General features: G+C 38.2%; 1 protein-coding gene across 3 annotated transcripts in view; it reads right to left on the bottom strand.

The window, feature by feature from the left end:
- The window catches only part of HSPA12B (heat shock protein family A (Hsp70) member 12B), a 139427-nt gene that overhangs the window by 18489 nt on the left and 101582 nt on the right, over positions 1 to 19356 (bottom strand). For all 3 annotated transcript variants that reach the window (XM_073649793.1, XM_073649803.1, XM_073649811.1), the window contains 2 exons: positions 18104 to 18190; positions 12836 to 12940 (listed from right to left, as the gene is read on the bottom strand). In XM_073649793.1, coding sequence (XP_073505894.1) covers positions 12836 to 12940; positions 18104 to 18190 — 192 coding nt within the window. The remainder of the gene's footprint in view (positions 1 to 12835; positions 12941 to 18103; positions 18191 to 19356) is intronic.

Below are 19356 nucleotides of genomic sequence, written 5' to 3'. Positions count from 1 at the left end.
TACATAGGAGCAGTATTATAGGAGTTATATTCTTGTACATAGGGGGCAGTATTATAGGAGTTATATTCTTGTACAGAGGGGGCAGTATTATAGGAGTTATATTCTTGTACAGAGGGGGCAGTATTATAGGAGTTATATTCTTGTACAGAGGGGGCAGTATTATAGGAGTTATATTCCTGTACATAGGAGCAGTATTATAGTAGTTATATTCTTGTACATAGGAGCAGTATTATAGTAGTTATATTCTTGTACATAGGAGCAGTATTATAGTAGTTATATTCTTTTACATAGGAGCAGTATTATAGTAGTTATATTATTGTACATAGGAGCAGTATTATAGTAGTTTTTTCTTGTACATAGGGGGCAGTATTATAGTAGTTATATTCTTATACATAGGGGGCAGTATTATAGTAGTTATATTCTTATACATAGGGGGCAGTATTATAGTAGTTATATTCTTGTACAGAGGGGGCAGTATTATAGTAGTTATATTCTTATACATAGGGGGCAGTATTATAGTAGTTATATTCTTATACATAGGAGGCAGTATTATAGTAGTTATATTCTTGTACATAGGGGGCAGTATTATAGTAATTATATTCTTGTACATAGGAGCAGTATTATAGTAGTTATATTCTTGTACATAGGAGCAGTATTATAGTAGTTATATTCTTGTACATAGGAGCAGCATTATATTCTTGTACATAGGGGGCAGTATTATAGTAGTTATATTCTTGTACAGAGGGGGCAGTATTATAGTAGTTATATTCTTGTACATAGAGGGCAGTATTATAGTAGTTATATTCTTGTACATAGGAGCAGTATTTTAGTAGTTATATTCTTGTACATAGGAGCAGTATTATAGTAGTTATATTCTTGTACATAGGAGCAGCATTATATTCTTGTACATAGGGGGCAGTATTATAGTAGTTATATTCTTGTACAGAGGGGGCAGTATTATAGTAGTTATATTCTTGTACATAGGGGGCAGTATTATAGTAGTTATATTCTTGTACATAGGGGCAGTATTATAGTAGTTATATTCTTGTACATAAGGGGCAGTATTATAGGAGTTATATTCTTGTACAAAGGGGCAGTATTATAGGAGTTATATTCTGGTACATAGGGGGCAGTATTATAGGAGTTATATTCTTGTACATAGGAGCAGTATTATAGTAGTTATATTATTGTACATAGGAGCAGTATTATATTCTTGTACATAGGGGGCAGTATTATAGTAGTTATATTCTTGTACATAGGGGGCAGTATTATAGGAGTTATATTCTTGTACATAGGAGCAATATTATAGGAGTTATATTCTTGTACATAGGAGCAGTATTATAGGAGTTATATTCTTGTACAGAGGGGGCAGTATTATAGGAGTTATATTCTTGTACAGAGGGGGCAGTATTATAGGAGTTATATTCTTGTACAGAGGGGGCAGTATTATAGGAGTTATATTCTTGTACAGAGGGGGCAGTATTATAGGAGTTATATTCTTGTACAGAGGGCGCAGTATTATAGGAGTTATATTCTTGTACATAGGGGGCAGTATTATAGTAATTATATTCTTGTACATAGGAGCAGTATTATAGTAGTTATATTCTTTTACATAGGAGCAGTATTATAGTAGTTATATTATTGTACATAGGAGCAGTATTATAGTAGTTATATTCTTGTACATAGGAGCAGTATTATAGTAGTTTTTTCTTGTACATAGAGGGCAGTATTATAGTAGTTATATTCTTGTACATAGGAGCAGTATTATAGTAGTTATATTCTTGTACATAGGAGCAGTATTATAGTATTTATATTCTTGTACATAGGAGCAGTATTATAGTAGTTATATTATTGTACATAGGAGCAGTATTATATTGTACATAGGGGGCAGTATTATAGTAGTTATATTCTTGTACAGAGGGGGCAGTATTATAGTAGTTATATTCTTGTACATAGGGGGCAGTATTATAGTAGTTATATTCTTGTACATAGGGGCAGTATTATAGTAGTTATATTCTTGTACATAAGGGGCAGTATTATAGGAGTTATATTCTTGTACAAAGGGGCAGTATTATAGGAGTTATATTCTTGTACATAGGGGGCAGTATTATAGGAGTTATATTCTGGTACATAGGGGGCAGTGTTATAGTAGTTATATTCTTGTACAGAGGGGGCAGTATTATAGTAGTTATATTCTTGTACATAGGAGCAGTATTATAGTAGTTATATTATTGTACATAGGAGCAGTATTATATTCTTGTACAAAGGGGCAGTATTTAGTAGTTATATTCTTGTACATAGGGGGCAGTATTATAGGAGTTATATTTTTGTACATAGGGGCAGTATTATAGGAGTTATATTCTGGTACATAGGGGGCAGTATTATAGCAGTTATATTCTTGTACATAGGAGCAGTATTATATTAGTTATATTCTTGTACATAGGGGCAGTATTATAGTAGTTATATTCTTGTACATAGGAGCAGTATTATAGTAGTTATATTCTTGTACATAGGGGGCAGTATTATAGTAGTTATATTCTTGTACATAGGAGCAGTATTATAGTAGTTATATTCTTATACATAGGGGGCAGTATTATAGTAGTTATATTCTTGTACATAGGAGAAGTATTATAGGAGTTATATTCTTGTACATAGGGGGCAGTATTATAGGAGTTATATTCTTGTACATAGGGGGCATTATTATAGCAGTTATATTCTTGTACATAGGAGCAGTATTATAGTAGTTATATTCTTGTACATAGAGGGCAGTATTATAGTAGTTATATTCTTGTACATATGAGCAGTATTATAGTAGTTATATTCTTGTACATAGGAGCAGTATTATAGTAGTTATATTCTTGTACATAGGATCAGTATTATAGTAGTTATATTCTTGTACATAGGGGGCAGTATTATAGGAGTTATATTCTTGTACATAGGAGCAGTATTATAGGAGTTATATTCTTGTACATAGGGGCAGTATTATAGTAGTTATATTCTTGTACATAGGAGCAGTATTATAGTAGTTATATTCTTGTACATAGGAGCAGTATTATAGTAGTTATATTCTTGTACATAGAGGGCAGTATTATAGTAGTTATATTCTTGTACATAGAGGGCAGTATTTAGTAGTTATATTCTTGTACATATGGGGCAGTATTATAGGAGTTATATTCTTGTACATAGGGGGCAGTATTATAGGAGTTATATTCTTGTACATAGAGGGCAGTATTATAGAAGTTATATTCTTGTACATAGGGGGCAGTATTATAGGAGTTATATTCTGGTACATAGGGGGCAGTATTATAGTAGTTATATTCTTGTACATAGGAGCAGTATTATAGTAGTTATATTATTGTATATAGGAGCAGTATTATAGTAGTTATATTCTTGTACATAGGAGCAGTATTATAGTAGTTATATTATTGTACATAGGAGCAGTATTATATTCTTGTACAAAGGGGCAGTATTTAGTAGTTATATTCTTGTACATAGAGGGCAGTATTATAGGAGTTATAGTCTTGTACATAGGGGGTAGTATTATAGTAGTTATATTCTTGTACATAGTGGTCAGTATTATAGTAGTTATATTCTTGTACAAAGGAGGAGTATTATAGCAGTTATATTCTTGTACATAGGAGCAGTATTATAGTAGTTATATTCTTGTACATAGGGAGCAGTATTATAGTAGTTATATTCTTGTACATAGGGGGCAGTATTATAGGAGTTATATTCTTGTACATAGGGGGCAGTATTATAGGAGTTATATTCTTGTACATAGGGGGCAGTATTATAGGAGTTACATTCTTGTACAGAGGGGGCAGTATTATAGGAGTTACATTCTTGTACAGAGGGGGCAGTATTATAGGAGTTATATTCTTGTACAGAGGGGGCAGTATTATAGGAGTTATATTCTTGTACAGAGGGGGCAGTATTATAGGAGTTATATTCTTGTACATAGGGGGCAGTATTATAGTAGTTATATTCCTGTACATAGGGGGCAGTATTATAGTAGTTATATTCTTGTACATAGGAGCAGTATTATAGTAGTTATATTCTTGTACAGAGGGGTCAGTATTATAGTAGTTATATTCTTGTACATAGGAGCAGTATTATAGTAGTTATATTCTTGTACAGAGGGGGCAGTATTATAGTAGTTATATTCTTGTACATAGGGGGCAGTATTATAGGAGTTATATTCTTGTACATAGGGGGCAGTATTATAGGAGTTATATTCTTGTACATAGGAGCAGTATTATAGGAGTTATATTCTTGTACATAGGGGCAGTATTATAGGAGTTATATTCTGGTACATAGGGGGCAGTATTATAGTAGTTATATTCTGGTACATAGGGGGCAGTATTATAGTAGTTATGTTCTTGTACAGAGGGGGGCAGTATTATAGTAGTTATATTCTTGTACAGAGGGGGCAGTATTATAGTAGTTATATTCTTGTACATAGGAGCAGTATTATAGTAGTTATATTCTTGTACATAGGAGCAGTATTATAGTAGTTATATTATTGTACATAGGAGCAGTATTATATTCTTGTACATAGGGGGCAGTATTATAGTAGTTATATTCTTGTACAGAGGGGGCAGTATTATAGTAGTTATATTCTTATACATAGGGGGCAGTATTATAGTAGTTATATTCTTGTACAGAGGGGGCAGTATTATAGTAGTTATATTCTTATACATAGGGGGCAGTATTATAGTAGTTATATTCTTATACATAGGAGGCAGTATTATAGTAGTTATATTCTTGTACATAGGGGGCAGTATTATAGTAATTATATTCTTGTACATAGGAGCAGTATTATAGTAGTTATATTCTTTTACATAGGAGCAGTATTATAGTAGTTATATTATTGTACATAGGAGCAGTATTATATTCTTGTACATAGGGGGCAGTATTATAGTAGTTATATTCTTGTACATAGGAGCAGTATTATAGTAGTTATATTCTTGTACATAGGAGCAGTATTATAGTAGTTATTTTCTTGTACATAGGGGGCAGTATTATAGTAGTTATATTCTTGTACAGAGGGGGCAGTATTATAGTAGTTATATTCTTGTACATAGAGGGCAGTATTATAGTAGTTATATTCTTGTACATAGGAGCAGTATTATAGTAGTTATATTCTTGTACATAGGAGCAGTATTATAGTAGTTATATTCTTGTACATAGGAGCAGTATTATAGTAGTTATATTATTGTACATAGGAGCAGTATTATATTCTTGTACATAGGGGGCAGTATTATAGTAGTTATATTCTTGTACAGAGGGGGCAGTATTATAGTAGTTATATTCTTGTACATAGGGGGCAGTATTATAGTAGTTATATTCTTGTACATAGGGGGCAGTATTATAGTAGTTATATTCTTGTACATAGGGGCAGTATTATAGTAGTTATATTCTTGTACATAAGGGGCAGTATTATAGGAGTTATATTCTTGTACAAAGGGGCAGTATTATAGGAGTTATATTCTTGTACATAGGGGGCAGTATTATAGGAGTTATATTCTGGTACATAGGGGGCAGTATTATAGTAGTTATATTCTTGTACATAGGAGCAGTATTATAGTAGTTATATTCTTGTACATAGGAGCAGTATTATAGTAGTTATATTATTGTACATAGGAGCAGTATTATATTCTTGTACATAGGGGGCAGTATTATAGTAGTTATATTCTTGTACATAGGGGGCAGTATTATAGGAGTTATATTCTTGTACATAGGAGCAGTATTATAGGAGTTATATTCTTGTACATAGGAGCAGTATTATAGGAGTTATATTCTTGTACATAGGAGCAGTATTATAGGAGTTATATTCTTGTACATAGGGGGCAGTATTATAGGAGTTATATTCTTGTACAGAGGGGGCAGTATTATAGGAGTTATATTCTTGTACAGAGGGGGCAGTATTATAGGAGTTGTATTCTTGTACAGAGGGGGCAGTATTATAGGAGTTATATTCTTGTACAGAGGGCGCAGTATTATAGTAGTTATATTCTTGTACATAGGGGGCAGTATTATAGTAATTATATTCTTGTACATAGGAGCAGTATTATAGTAGTTATATTCTTGTACATAGGAGCAGTATTATAGTAGTTTTTTCTTGTACATAGGGGACAGTATTATAGGAGTTATATTCTTGTACAGAGGGGGCAGTATTAAAGTAGTTATATTCTTGTACATAGAGGGCAGTATTATAGTAGTTATATTCTTGTACATAGGAGCAGTATTATAGTAGTTATATTCTTGTACATAGGAGCAGTATTATAGTAGTTATATTCTTGTACATAGGAGCAGTATTATAGTAGTTATATTATTGTACATAGGAGCAGTATTATATTCTTGCACATAGGGGGCAGTATTATAGTAGTTATTTTCTTGTACAGAGGGGGCAGTATTATAGTAGTTATATTCTTGTACATAGGGGGCAGTATTATAGTAGTTATATTCTTGTACATAGGAGCAGTATTATAGTAGTTATATTATTGTACATAGGAGCAGTATTATATTCTTGTACATAGGGGGCAGTATTATAGGAGTTATATTTTTGTACAAAGGGGCAGTATTATAGGAGTTATATTCTTGTACATAGGGGGCAGTATTATAGTAGTTATATTCTTGTACATAGGGGGCAGTATTATAGTAGTTATATTCTTGTACATAGGGGGCAGTATTATAGTAGTTATATTCTTGTACAGAGGGGGCAGTATTATAGTAGTTATATTCTTGTACATAGGAGCAGTATTATAGTAGTTATATTATTGTATATAGGAGCAGTATTATAGTAGTTATATTCTTGTACATAGGAGCAGTATTATAGTAGTTATATTATTGTACATAGGAGCAGTATTATATTCTTGTACAAAGGGGCAGTATTTAGTAGTTATATTCTTGTACATAGGGGCAGTATTATAGGAGTTATATTCTGGTACATAGAGGGCAGTATTATAGTAGTTATATTCTTGTACATAGGAGCAGTATTATAGTAGTTATATTCTTGTACATAGGAGCAGTATTATAGTAGTTATATTATTGTACATAGGAGCAGTATTATATTCTACATAGGGGGCAGTATTATAGTAGTTATATTCTTGTACATAGAGGGCAGTATTATAGTAGTTATATTCTTGTACATAGGAGCAGTATTATAGTAGTTATATTCTTGTACATAGGAGCAGTATTATAGTAGTTATATTATTGTACATAGGAGCAGTATTATATTCTTGTACATAGGGGGCAGTATTATAGTAGTTATATTCTTGTACATAGGGGCAGTATTATAGGAGTTATATTCTTGTACATAGGGGCAGTATTATTGTAGTTATATTATTGTACATAGGAGCAGTATTATATTCTTGTACAAAGGGGCAGTATTTAGTAGTTATATTCTTGTACATAGGGGGCAGTATTATAGGAGTTATATTCTTGTACATAGGAGCAGTATTATAGTAGTTATATTCTTGTACATAGGGGGCAGTATTATAGCAGTTATATTCTTGTACATAGGAGCAGTATTATATTAGTTATATTCTTGTACATAGGGGCAGTATTATAGTAGTTATATTCTTGTACATAGGAGCAGTATTATAGTAGTTATATTCTTGTACATAGGGGGCAGTATTATAGTAGTTATATTCTTGTACATAGGAGCAGTATTATAGTAGTTATATTCTTATACATAGGGGGCAGTATTATAGTAGTTATATTCTTGTACATAGGGGGCAGTATTATAGGAGTTATATTCTTGTACATAGGGGGCAGTATTATAGGAGTTATATTCTTGTACATAGGGGGCAGTATTATAGGAGTTATATTCTTGTACATAGGAGCAGTATTATAGTAGTTATATTCTTGTACATAGGGGGCAGTATTATAGCAGTTATATTCTTGTACATAGGAGCAGTATTATAGTAGTTATATTCTTGTACATAGGGGCAGTATTATAGTAGTTATATTCTTGTACATAGGAGCAGTATTATAGTAGTTATATTCTTGTACATAGGAGCAGTATTATAAGAGTTATATTCTTGTACATAGGAGCAGTATTATAGTAGTTATATTCTTGTACATAGGGGGCAGTATTATAGGAGTTATATTCTTGTACATAGGGGGCAGTATTATAGGAGTTATATTCTTGTACATAGGAGCAGTATTATAGTAGTTATATTCTTGTACATAGGAGCAGTATTATAGTAGTTATATTCTTGTACATAGGAGCAGTATTATAGTAGTTATATTCTTGTACATAGAGGGCAATATTATAGTAGTTATATTCTTGTACATAGAGGGCAGTATTATAGGAGTTATATTCTTGTACATAGGGGGCAGTATTATAGCAGTTATATTCTTGTACATAGGAGCAGTATTATATTAGTTATATTCTTGTACAAAGGGGCAGTATTATAGTAGTTATATTCTTGTACATAGGAGCAGTATTATAGTAGTTATATTCTTGTACATAGGGGGCAGTATTATAGTAGTTATATTCTTGTACATAGGAGCAGTATTATAGTAGTTATATTCTTATACATAGGGGGCAGTATTATAGTAGTTATATTCTTGTACATAGGGGGCAGTATTATAGGAGTTATATTCTTGTACATAGGGGGCAGTATTATAGGAGTTATATTCTTGTACATAGGAGCAGTATTATAGTAGTTATATTCTTGTACATAGGGGGCAGTATTATAGCAGTTATATTCTTGTACATAGGAGCAGTATTATAGTAGTTATATTCTTGTACATAGGGGCAGTATTATAGTAGTTATATTCTTGTACATAGGGGCAGTATTATAGTAGTTATATTCTTGTACATAGGAGCAGTATTATAGTAGTTATATTCTTGTACATAGGGGCAGTATTATAGTAGTTATATTCTTGTACATAGGAGCAGTATTATAGTAGTTATATTCTTGTACATAGGAGCAGTATTATAGTAGTTATATTCTTGTACATAGGGGCAGTATTATAGTAGTTATATTCTTGTACATAGGAGCAGTATTATAGTAGTTATATTCTTGTACATAGGGGCAGTATTATAGTAGTTATATTCTTGTACATAGGAGCAGTATTATAGTAGTTATATTCTTGTACATAGGGGGCAGTATTATAGGAGTTATATTCTTGTACATAGGGGGCAGTATTATAGGAGTTATATTCTTGTACATAGGGGGCAGTATTATAGGAGTTATATTCTTGTACATAGGAGCAGTATTATAGTAGTTATATTCTTGTACATAGGGGCAGTATTATTGTAGTTATATTCTTGTACATAGGAGCAGTATTATAGTAGTTATATTTTTGTACATAGGAGCAGTATTATAGTAGTTATATTCTTGTACATAGAGGGCAGTATTATAGTAGTTATATTCTTGTACATAGAGGGCAGTATTATAGTAGTTATATTCTTGTACATAGAGGGCAGTGTTTAGTAGTTATATTCTTGTACATAGAGGGCAGTATTATAGGAGTTATATTCTTGTACATAGGGGGCAGTATTATAGGAGTTATATTCTTGTACATAGGGGGCAGTATTATAGGAGTTATATTCTTGTACATAGGGGGGCAGTATTATAGTAATATTCTTGTACATAGAGGGCAGTATTATAGGAGTTATAGTATTGTACATAGGGGGCAGCATTATAGTAGTTATAGTATTGTACATAGGGGGCAGTATTATAGTAGTTATATTCTTGTACATAGGGGGCAGTATTATAGTAGTTATATTCTTGTACAAAGGAGCAGTATTATAGCAGTTATATTCTTGTACAAAGGAGCAGTATTATAGCAGTTATATTCTTGTACAAAGGAGCAGTATTATAGCAGTTATATTCTTGTACATAGGAGCAGTATTATAGTAGTTATATTCTTGTACATAGGAGCAGTATTATAGTAGTTATATTCTTGTACATAGGGGCAGTATTATAGTAGTTATATTCTTGTACATAGGAGCAGTATTATAGTAGTTATATTCTTGTACATAGGGAGCAGTATTATAGTAGTTATATTCTTGTACATAGGGGGCAGTATTATAGGAGTTATATTCTTGTACAGAGGGGGCAGTATTATAGGAGTTATATTCTTGTACACAGGGGGCAGTATTATAGGAGTTATATTCTTGTACACAGGGGGCAGTATTATAGGAGTTATATTCTTGTACACAGGGGGCAGTATTATAGGAGTTATATTCTTGTACACAGGGGGCAGTATTATAGGAGTTATATTCTTGTACAGAGGGGGCAGTATTATAGGAGTTATATTCTTGTACAGAGGGGGCAGTATTATAGGAGTTATATTCTTGTACAAAGGGGCAGTATTATAGGAGTTATATTCTTGTACATAGGGGGCAGTATTATAGGAGTTATATTCTTGTACATAGGGGCAGTGTTATAGTAGTTATATTCTTGTACAGAGGGGGCAGTATTATAGTAGTTATATTCTTGTACAGAGGGGGGCAGTATTATAGTAGTTATATTCTTGTACAGAGGGGGGCAGTATTATAGTAGTTATATTCTTGTACAGAGGGGGGCAGTATTATAGTAGTTATATTCTTATACATAGGGGGCAGTATTATAGTAGTTATATTCTTGTACAGAGGGGGCAGTATTATAGTAGTTATATTCTTGTACAGAGGGGGCAGTATTATAGTAGTTATATTCTTGTACAGAGGGGGCAGTATTATAGTAGTTATATTCTTATACATAGGAGGCAGTATTATAGTAGTTATATTCTTATACATAGGGAGCAGTATTATAGTAGTTATATTCTTGTACATAGGAGCAGTATTATAGTAGTTATATTCTTGTACATAGGGAGCAGTATTATAGTAGTTATATTCTTGTACATAGGGGGCAGTATTATAGTAGTTATATTCTTGTACATAGGGGGCAGTATTATAGTAGTTATATTCTTGTACATAGGGGGCAGTATTATAGGAGTTATATTCTTGTACATAGGGGGCAGTATTATAGGAGTTATATTCTTGTACATAGGGGGCAGTATTATAGGAGTTATATTCTTGTACATAGGGGGCAGTATTATAGGAGTTATATTCTTGTACATAGGGGGCAGTATTATAGGAGTTATATTCTTGTACATAGGGGGCAGTATTATAGGAGTTATATTCTTGTACATAGGGGGGCAGTATTATAGTAGTTATATTCTTGTACATAGGAGCAGTATTATAGTAGTTATATTCTTGTACAGAGGGGGCAGTATTATAGTAGTTATATTCTTGTACAGAGGGGGCAGTATTATAGTAGTTATATTCTTGTACATAGAGGGCAGTATTATAGTAGTTATATTCTTGTACATAGAGGGCAGTATTATAGTAGTTATATTATTGTACATAGGAGCAGTATTATATTCTTGTACATAGGGGGCAGTATTATAGTAGTTATATTCTTGTACATAGGAGCAGTATTATAGTAGTTATATTCTTGTACATAGGGGGCAGTATTATAGGAGTTATATTCTTGTACATAGGGGGGCAGTATTATAGTAGTTATATTCTTGTACATAGGGGCAGTATTATAGTAGTTATATTCTTGTACATAGGGGGCAGTATTATAGTAGTTATATTCTTGTACATAGAGGGCAGTATTATAGTAGTTATATTCTTGTACATAGGGGGCAGTATTATAGTAGTTATATTCTTGTACATAGGAGCAGTATTATAGTAGTTATATTATTGTACATAGGAGCAGTATTATATTCTTGTACATAGGGGGCAGTATTATAGTAGTTATATTCTTGTACATAGGAGCAGTATTATAGTAGTTATATTCTTGTACATAGGGGCAGTATTATAGTAGTTATATTCTTGTACATAGGAGCAGTTTTATAGTAGTTATATCCTTGTACATAGGGGCAGTATTATAGTAGTTGTATTCTTGTACATAGGGGGCAGTATTATAGTAGTTGTATTCTTGTACATAGGGGGCAGTATTATAGTAGTTGTATTCTTGTACATAGGGGGCAGTATTATAGTAGTTATATTCTTGTACATAGGGGGCAGCATTATAGTAGTTATATTCTTGTACATAGGAGCAGTATTATAGTAGTTATATCCTTGTACATAGGAGCAGTATTATAGTAGTTATATTCTTGTACATAGGGGGCAGTATTATAGTAGTTATATTTTTGTACATAGGAGCAGTATTATAGTAGTTATATTTTTGTACATAGGAGCAGTATTATAGTAGTTATATTCTTGTACATAGGGGGCAGTATTATAGTAGTTATATTCTTGTACAGAGGGGGCAGTATTATAGTAGTTATATTCTTGTACAGAGGGGGCAGTATTATAGTAGTTATATTCTTGTACATAGGGGGCAGTATTATAGTAGTTATATTCTTGTACAGAGGGGGCAGTATTATAGTAGTTATATTCTTGTACAGAGGGGGCAGTATTATAGGAGTTATATTCTTGTACATAGGGGGCAGTATTATAGTAGTTATATTCTTGTACAGAGGGGGCAGTATTATAGGAGTTATATTCTTGTACAGAGGGGGCAGTATTATAGGAGTTATATTCTGGTACATAGGGGGCAGTATTATAGTAGTTATATTCTTGTACAGAGGGGGCAGTATTATAGTAGTTATATTCTTGTACAGAGGGGGCAGTATTATAGTAGTTATATTCTTGTACAGAGGGGGCAGTATTATAGTAGTTATATTCTTGTATATAGGGGGCAGTATTATAGTAGTTATATTCTTGTACAGAGGGGGCAGTATTATAGTAGTTATATTCTTGTACAGAGGGGGCAGTATTATAGTAGTTATATTCTTGTACAGAGGGGGCAGTATGATTTGGTACCTGATGCTTTGTATAGTTCCTTCAGGGTTCCCTGCGGTTGCTCGATCTGATGGACTGTGAGATCCACCGTTCCTCCTCCGCAGTCGGCCACAATATAGCGATCTCCTAGGTGTGATATAAGATTCTGCTGTCAGATATCCAAGTACTTGTTATGTTAATAATCACTTGTATCCCAACTATCCAGTATTAGGGACAGATGGTAGATGGCGGTCTGCTCTCATCCTTTATTGTACAGTTTCTGTACTCCATATTTCTTGTGAGGTGTCAGCCCCGTCCTCCTGTCCGGGTCTCTTTTATTTCTGATCTCACCATTCCCCATGCTACATAATCTCTCTCGGGGCCAAGAACACAATGTCGAATGCTGCAGAGATCGAGGAGGATCAGCAGGGAGCAGTGCCCTTTAATGATCTAGTAACAGCTAAATCCAAAAGTCTTTAGTGAGGGCGGTTTCAGTAGAGTGTAAAGAGTGGAAACCGGATTGTAAAGGGTCAAGAAGAGAGTTATCTGAGAGATGGCGGATCAGATAGGAGTGGACCAAGTGTTCCAGGATTCTAGAGATGAAGGGAAGAGAGACAGGTCTGTAGTTAGCAACGCATTTCTGGTCGAGGGATGTTTTTTTTTTTAGGAAAGGGGTTTTGAGTTTGTGTTTGAAGCAGGCAGGAAAGATACCATAAGAGAGAGGGAAAATATTTTAGTTATGTAGGTAGTGAAAGCTGAGGAAAGGGACTAGAGGAGACGTGAGGGAATAGGGTCATCGGTGCAGGCAGTAGGAAGCGAAGAAGCGAGGAGCTGGTAACTTCTTCTGTGACCGGTACAAAGGTGGAAGGTGAAGTGCGGGAGGGAAGAGCATGAACTTTTAATGGATGAAATCTTCGGCTGAAAGTGATTTTCTCCACTGACGCGACGCTCAGCACTTTGTGCACCACTGGCGACAACGTGTTTGCAGTGTGTGCCAGGGTTGCCGTCATTTGTGCCTGATAGTTGTGTGTAGCCGATGCGGCTTCATTCGGGGCGCTCTGCAATGCTGAGTCTGGACAGGAGAGCGAGGAGATAGGAGCTAAAGATGACTGTAGATTGTTCATCAGCTGCTGGGTAGTGATGGCACGTAGATTTCAGTTTGTGTGGTAAGTGGACGTTTCCTGAGTGGGGAGACAGTCCCTGCCAGAGAAGTAAAGATGGTTGTTGTCGGAGAGCGGAGTTGGTAAAGTTGTGCTCTGAGCGGCGTCGTGAGTAGACCGGGTGCGGAGTATTCCTGTCTTCATGTGTAGGAGAGTTAGTAGCTGTGAGAGGCTGAAGGAGGAGGTTAGAGATAAAAGGTGAGTGGCAGATTGGGAGAGGGGATCATCAAACGGGATGTGAAAGCCCCCCTTGATGAGAGTGGGGATGTCACAGGATAGAAAGTGAGGAAGCCAGGTGGCAAAGTGATCCAGAAACTGACTGGAGGGTGATACACAACTGCCACTCGCAGGGAGAATAGTCTGACAGTGTGAACCTCAAAAGAAGGAAAGATGAGGAAGGGTACTGGAGGGCAGGGATGACCTGGAAAGCACTTTGTGATGAAAGGAGCTGACGAACACCTCCCCCCTTGTCTGTTCTCAGGTCTGGGGTATGTGAGAATTGTAGCTCCCCTCCCCCCCCCCAGTGGCTAATAGTGGCAGACCATACAGCTGATATGGGGCCCATTCTGGGCTGCCATCATCTGGCATTGCACTTTCATTGAAAGCAATGATGGAAGAGGATGCCATCCACTCCGTCCTCCGTAACTCTCCTTGTGCATCTGAGCACTGACGTCTCGGCTCATCGGAAGCAATAAAGTCACAACATCGCGCCCGCTCTGAAGAGCAGTGAGGAGTTGTGGAACACACATTGCAAAGGCCGGAGCAGCGGGGGAACAGGTGAGTATTTATTTTTTTTAATCAATGGAGGCCCTTATACAGTTTACAGAGCTATGTGGGGCCATTATACTGTGTGAGGGCCACTATACAATGTGAAGGATTGTGTTGAGGCCACCATACTGTGTGGGGGGCCTCTATACTGTATAGAGGGCGGTGTTGAGGCCATTATACTGTGTTGGGGTCACTGTGGGGGGGCACTGTAGGGTCATACTGTGCGTGTGGATGAATTCACTGTGGGGGTATCATACTGTTTTTGGGGGGCACTTTTGTTGGCATCATACTTTATGGGGGCCATGAGAGGGTATCTCAGTGTGTGCGAACATTATGGGGCTTCAATAGGAGGAAAATTAAGTTGTAATTGCTTCAACGTTTTGAGATATGCTCTTCTATGACCCACCGAATATTAATTAATTTTTTTTGGGGGGGGGGGGGACAACTAGGGTTTCTGCTATGGAGCCCCTGCTACTGTGACTAGGAAAAGGAGAATACAGAGTAAGAGCATCACTTTTTTTGTAGATTGGGAGTGGTTGGATTTATGAGGTTTAACAATGTGGAAAGAGCATGTGAGCCATACATAGGAGAGGGGAGGAGAGAGGGACTGATGTGGCTGGAGCATGTGAGCTGTACATGAGAGAGGGACTGATGTGGATGGAGCATGCGAGCTGTACATGAGAGAGGGACTGATGTGGATGGAGCATGTGAGCTGTACACGAGAGAGGGACTGATGTGGCTGGAGCATGTGAGCTGTACATGAGAGAGGGACTGATGTGGATGGAGCATGTGAGCTGTGGATGGAGCATGTGAGCTGTAGATGAGAGAGCGACTGATGTGGGTGGAGCATGCGAGCTGTACATGAGAGAGGGACTGATGTGGGTGGAGCATGCGAGCTGTACATGAGAGAGGGACTGATGTGGGTGGAGCATGCGATCTGTAGATGAGAGAGGGACTGATGTGGGTGGAGCATGCGAGCTGTACATGAGAGAGGGACTGATGTGGGTGGAGCATGTGAGCTGTACATGAGAGAGGGACTGATGTGGGTGGAGCATGCGAGCTGTACATGAGAGAGGGACTGATGTGGGTGGAGCATGCGAGCTGTACATGAGAGAGGGACTGATGTGGATGGAGCATGCGAGCTGTACATGAGAGAGGGACTGATGTGGATGGAGCATGTGAGCTGTACACGAGAGAGGGACTGATGTGGATGGAGCATGTGAGCTGTACACGAGAGAGGGACTGATGTGGCTGGAGCATGTGAGCTGTACATGAGAGAGGGACTGATGTGGATGGAGCATGCGAGCTGTACATGAGAAAGGGACTGATGTGGATGGAGCATGCGAGCTGTACATGAGAGAGGGACTGATGTGGATGGCGCATCCGAGCTGTACATGAGTGAGGGACTGATGTGGATGGAGCATGCGAGCTGTACATGAGAGAGGGACTGATGTGGATGGAGCATGCGAGCTGTACATGAGAAAGGGACTGATGTGGATGGAGCATGCGAGCTGTACATGAGAGAGGGACTGATGTGGATGGCGCATCCGAGCTGTACATGAGTGAGGGACTGATGTGGATGGAGCATGCGAGCTGTACATGAGAGAGGGACTGATGTGGATGGCGCATGCGAGCTGTACATGAGAGAGGGACTGATGTGGATGGCGCATCTGAGCTGTACATGAGAGAGGGACTGATGTGGGTGGAGCATGCGAGCTGTACATGAGAGAGGGACTGATGTGGGTGGAGCATGCGAGCTGTACATGAGAGAGGGACTGATGTGGGTGGAGCATGCGAGCTGTACATGAGAGAGGGACTGATGTGGGTGGAGCATGCGAGCTGTACATGAGAGAGGGACTGATGTGGATGGAGCATGCGAGCTGTACATGAGAGAGGGACTGATGTGGATGGAGCATGTGAGCTGTACACGAGAGAGGGACTGATGTGGCTGGAGCATGCGAGCTGTACATGAGAGAGGGACTGATGTGGATGGAGCATGCGAGCTGTACATGAGAAAGGGACTGATGTGGATGGAGCATGCGAGCTGTACATGAGAGAGGGACTGATGTGGATGGCGCATCCGAGCTGTACATGAGTGAGGGACTGATGTGGATGGAGCATGCGAGCTGTACATGAGAGAGGGACTGATGTGGATGGAGCATGCGAGCTGTACATGAGAGAGGGACTGATGTGGATGGCGCATCCGAGCTGTACATGAGTGAGGGACTGATGTGGATGGAGCATGCGAGCTGTACATGAGAGAGGGACTGATGTGGATGGCGCATGCGAGCTGTACATGAGAGAGGGACTGATGTGGATGGCGCATCTGAGCTGTACATGAGAGAGGGACTGATGTGGGTGGAGCATGCGAGCTGTACATGAGAGAGGGACTGATGTGGGTGGAGCATGCGAGCTGTACATGAGAGAGGGACTGATGTGGGTGGAGCATGCGAGCTGTACATGAGAGAGGGACTGATGTGGATAGAGCATGCGAGCTGTACATGAGAGAGGGACTGATGTGGCTGGAGCATGCGAGCTGTAGATGAGAGAGGGACTGATGTGGATGGAGTGCACAGAGTATGTGAAAGGGCAGTAGATATGAGTGACTACAGCTTCTAGAATGTAGGTGAAGCAAATGGATGTGATAGAACTATATTGTAGTACAAGTGAGCTATAAACACGTTTGTTTGGCTATTTTGCATGGATCCAGTCTCCTGCCTGTCTACTGCCATGTACAACTGTCCTGGCACTTCCATAAACTCTTCACAAGTGCCTTCCTGTTAGCTAGGTCTAAAGTCATAGGGGAGATTCTGCTTAGAATTATGGGAGATTTAGCTTGTTAAGCAATTAATCAATTAGCTTAATACAGTAGGAGGCAATCAGATGCAAAGACAAACAAGCAGCAGCCAACATGGGCCATAAAGCTTTTTAGGTAAGTGAGATCCTCACAACATCTGGGAACAGACTCAATAAAAAGTTATTGGAACATGTTAATTTCAAACACTTGCAAAGATGGAAGTGAAGTGAAGTGAGACTTCATAAGGGTTAACACAGCAGATGAAAGGTCTGGGGTTGTGGGTCCTGCATGCTGTCAGTCGGTCACTAGGTGCCACTAGATGATCTTTACCTTCCTAGATAAAAATCAGAAAATCTGGAGAAATAATGGGAAATCCTCCCTGATTGTGATCTATGGGGTTAGCTGGAGCCTGGGAGGTGGCATCAGGCCAGCAAACCCTGCTACGGGAGGGGTCCCTGTGCTGTGTAACAGGACAGCAGTACTATAAATGTTTTGTAATGTTTCGGGACCCATTTTGGTCTTTGACTGGTTCTATGGTCCATGGGTTCTGAGGACCATCTTCCATCTCGGATCACCATCACTCACCTGCCTGCATCTCTGACCACAGCTCTCCCATCCCAGTCTCCACCAGAAATGTGCGGCTGTGCCGGGATCTTCTGAGCTGCTCCCGTGCTGGGAACGAAGGGGGAGACTCTGGTTATATGGGGTCCATGGTAGATAACATCTGACATTTCATCATAAAGTAGTTGATGAACATACAAATGATTGATATCAAGATTAATAATGCTCGACACTACAAAACGACATGAAGACCCCAACCCAAACTTCACGAGCCTCAGAAGGGTCTCCACCCACTGTGGACCCTTATAGGACATGGATTGTGCTAACCAAACATCTCCTATAAGACTACAATATACTGCATTCACCAGTGCTACAGTCAGCATTTCCCCAACCCTAAATGGCTGATAAAAGGGAACAATAAACTTATCAATAAATTAAAGTATAAGTCTCTGGGGTTTAAATGAATCATTCAGCTCCCTTAAACTTAAGCTATACGGTTGAGCAACAAGTTCGTGATTTATTTTTGTGGCCTCATGACATCAAGATTTCAGCCTCCATGTGCAAGGCTGCTTCAGCAGTCGCCATCTGAGCACATCATCAAGAACCCTGAAAACCCAGTAGATTGTCTATGGAGACAAGTTAATGTATTGGGCAAGTGTAATGAGAAGAAGTGATACCATCACATCCTCAACCACACTTGGAAACCGCCACATCCTCATCCAGACCTGAAGATGAGCTCATCCTCCACCCCTCGAGACCATCACATCCACACCTGGAAACCGCCACATCCTCATCCACACCTGAAGATGAGCACATCCTCCACCCCTCGAGACCATCACATCCACACCTGGAAACCACCACATCCTCATTCAGACCTGGAGACCAGCACATTCTTTTCCAGAGCTGGAGGCCATAACATCCACAGCTGGAGACCATCACATCGTCATCCATGGATTGAGGCTATCGGCTCCCCATCCACACCTGGACACTAGTTCATTCTTATCCAGACCTGGAGGCCATATCATCCTCATCCACACCTTGAGACCAGCACTTTTTTATCCATACCTGGAGATCTCCACATTCTCATACAGACCTGGAGGCAATAATATCCTCATCCAGATCTGGAGACCAGCACATCCTTCTCCAGACCTGGAGGCCATCACATTCTCATCCAGACGTAGAGGCCACCATATCCTCATTTTCACCTGGAGATCATCACATAATCCATCACACCTGGAGACCATCACACTCTCATCCAGACCTGGAGACTAGCACAT

This window comes from Phyllobates terribilis, unplaced genomic scaffold (genome assembly GCF_046119375.1).
Source record: "Phyllobates terribilis strain yellow unplaced genomic scaffold, ASM4611937v1 Scaffold_1__5_contigs__length_1240528914, whole genome shotgun sequence".
Lineage (NCBI taxonomy): Eukaryota > Metazoa > Chordata > Amphibia > Anura > Dendrobatidae > Phyllobates > Phyllobates terribilis.
This window is presented reverse-complemented; position numbering and strand designations above follow the sequence as displayed.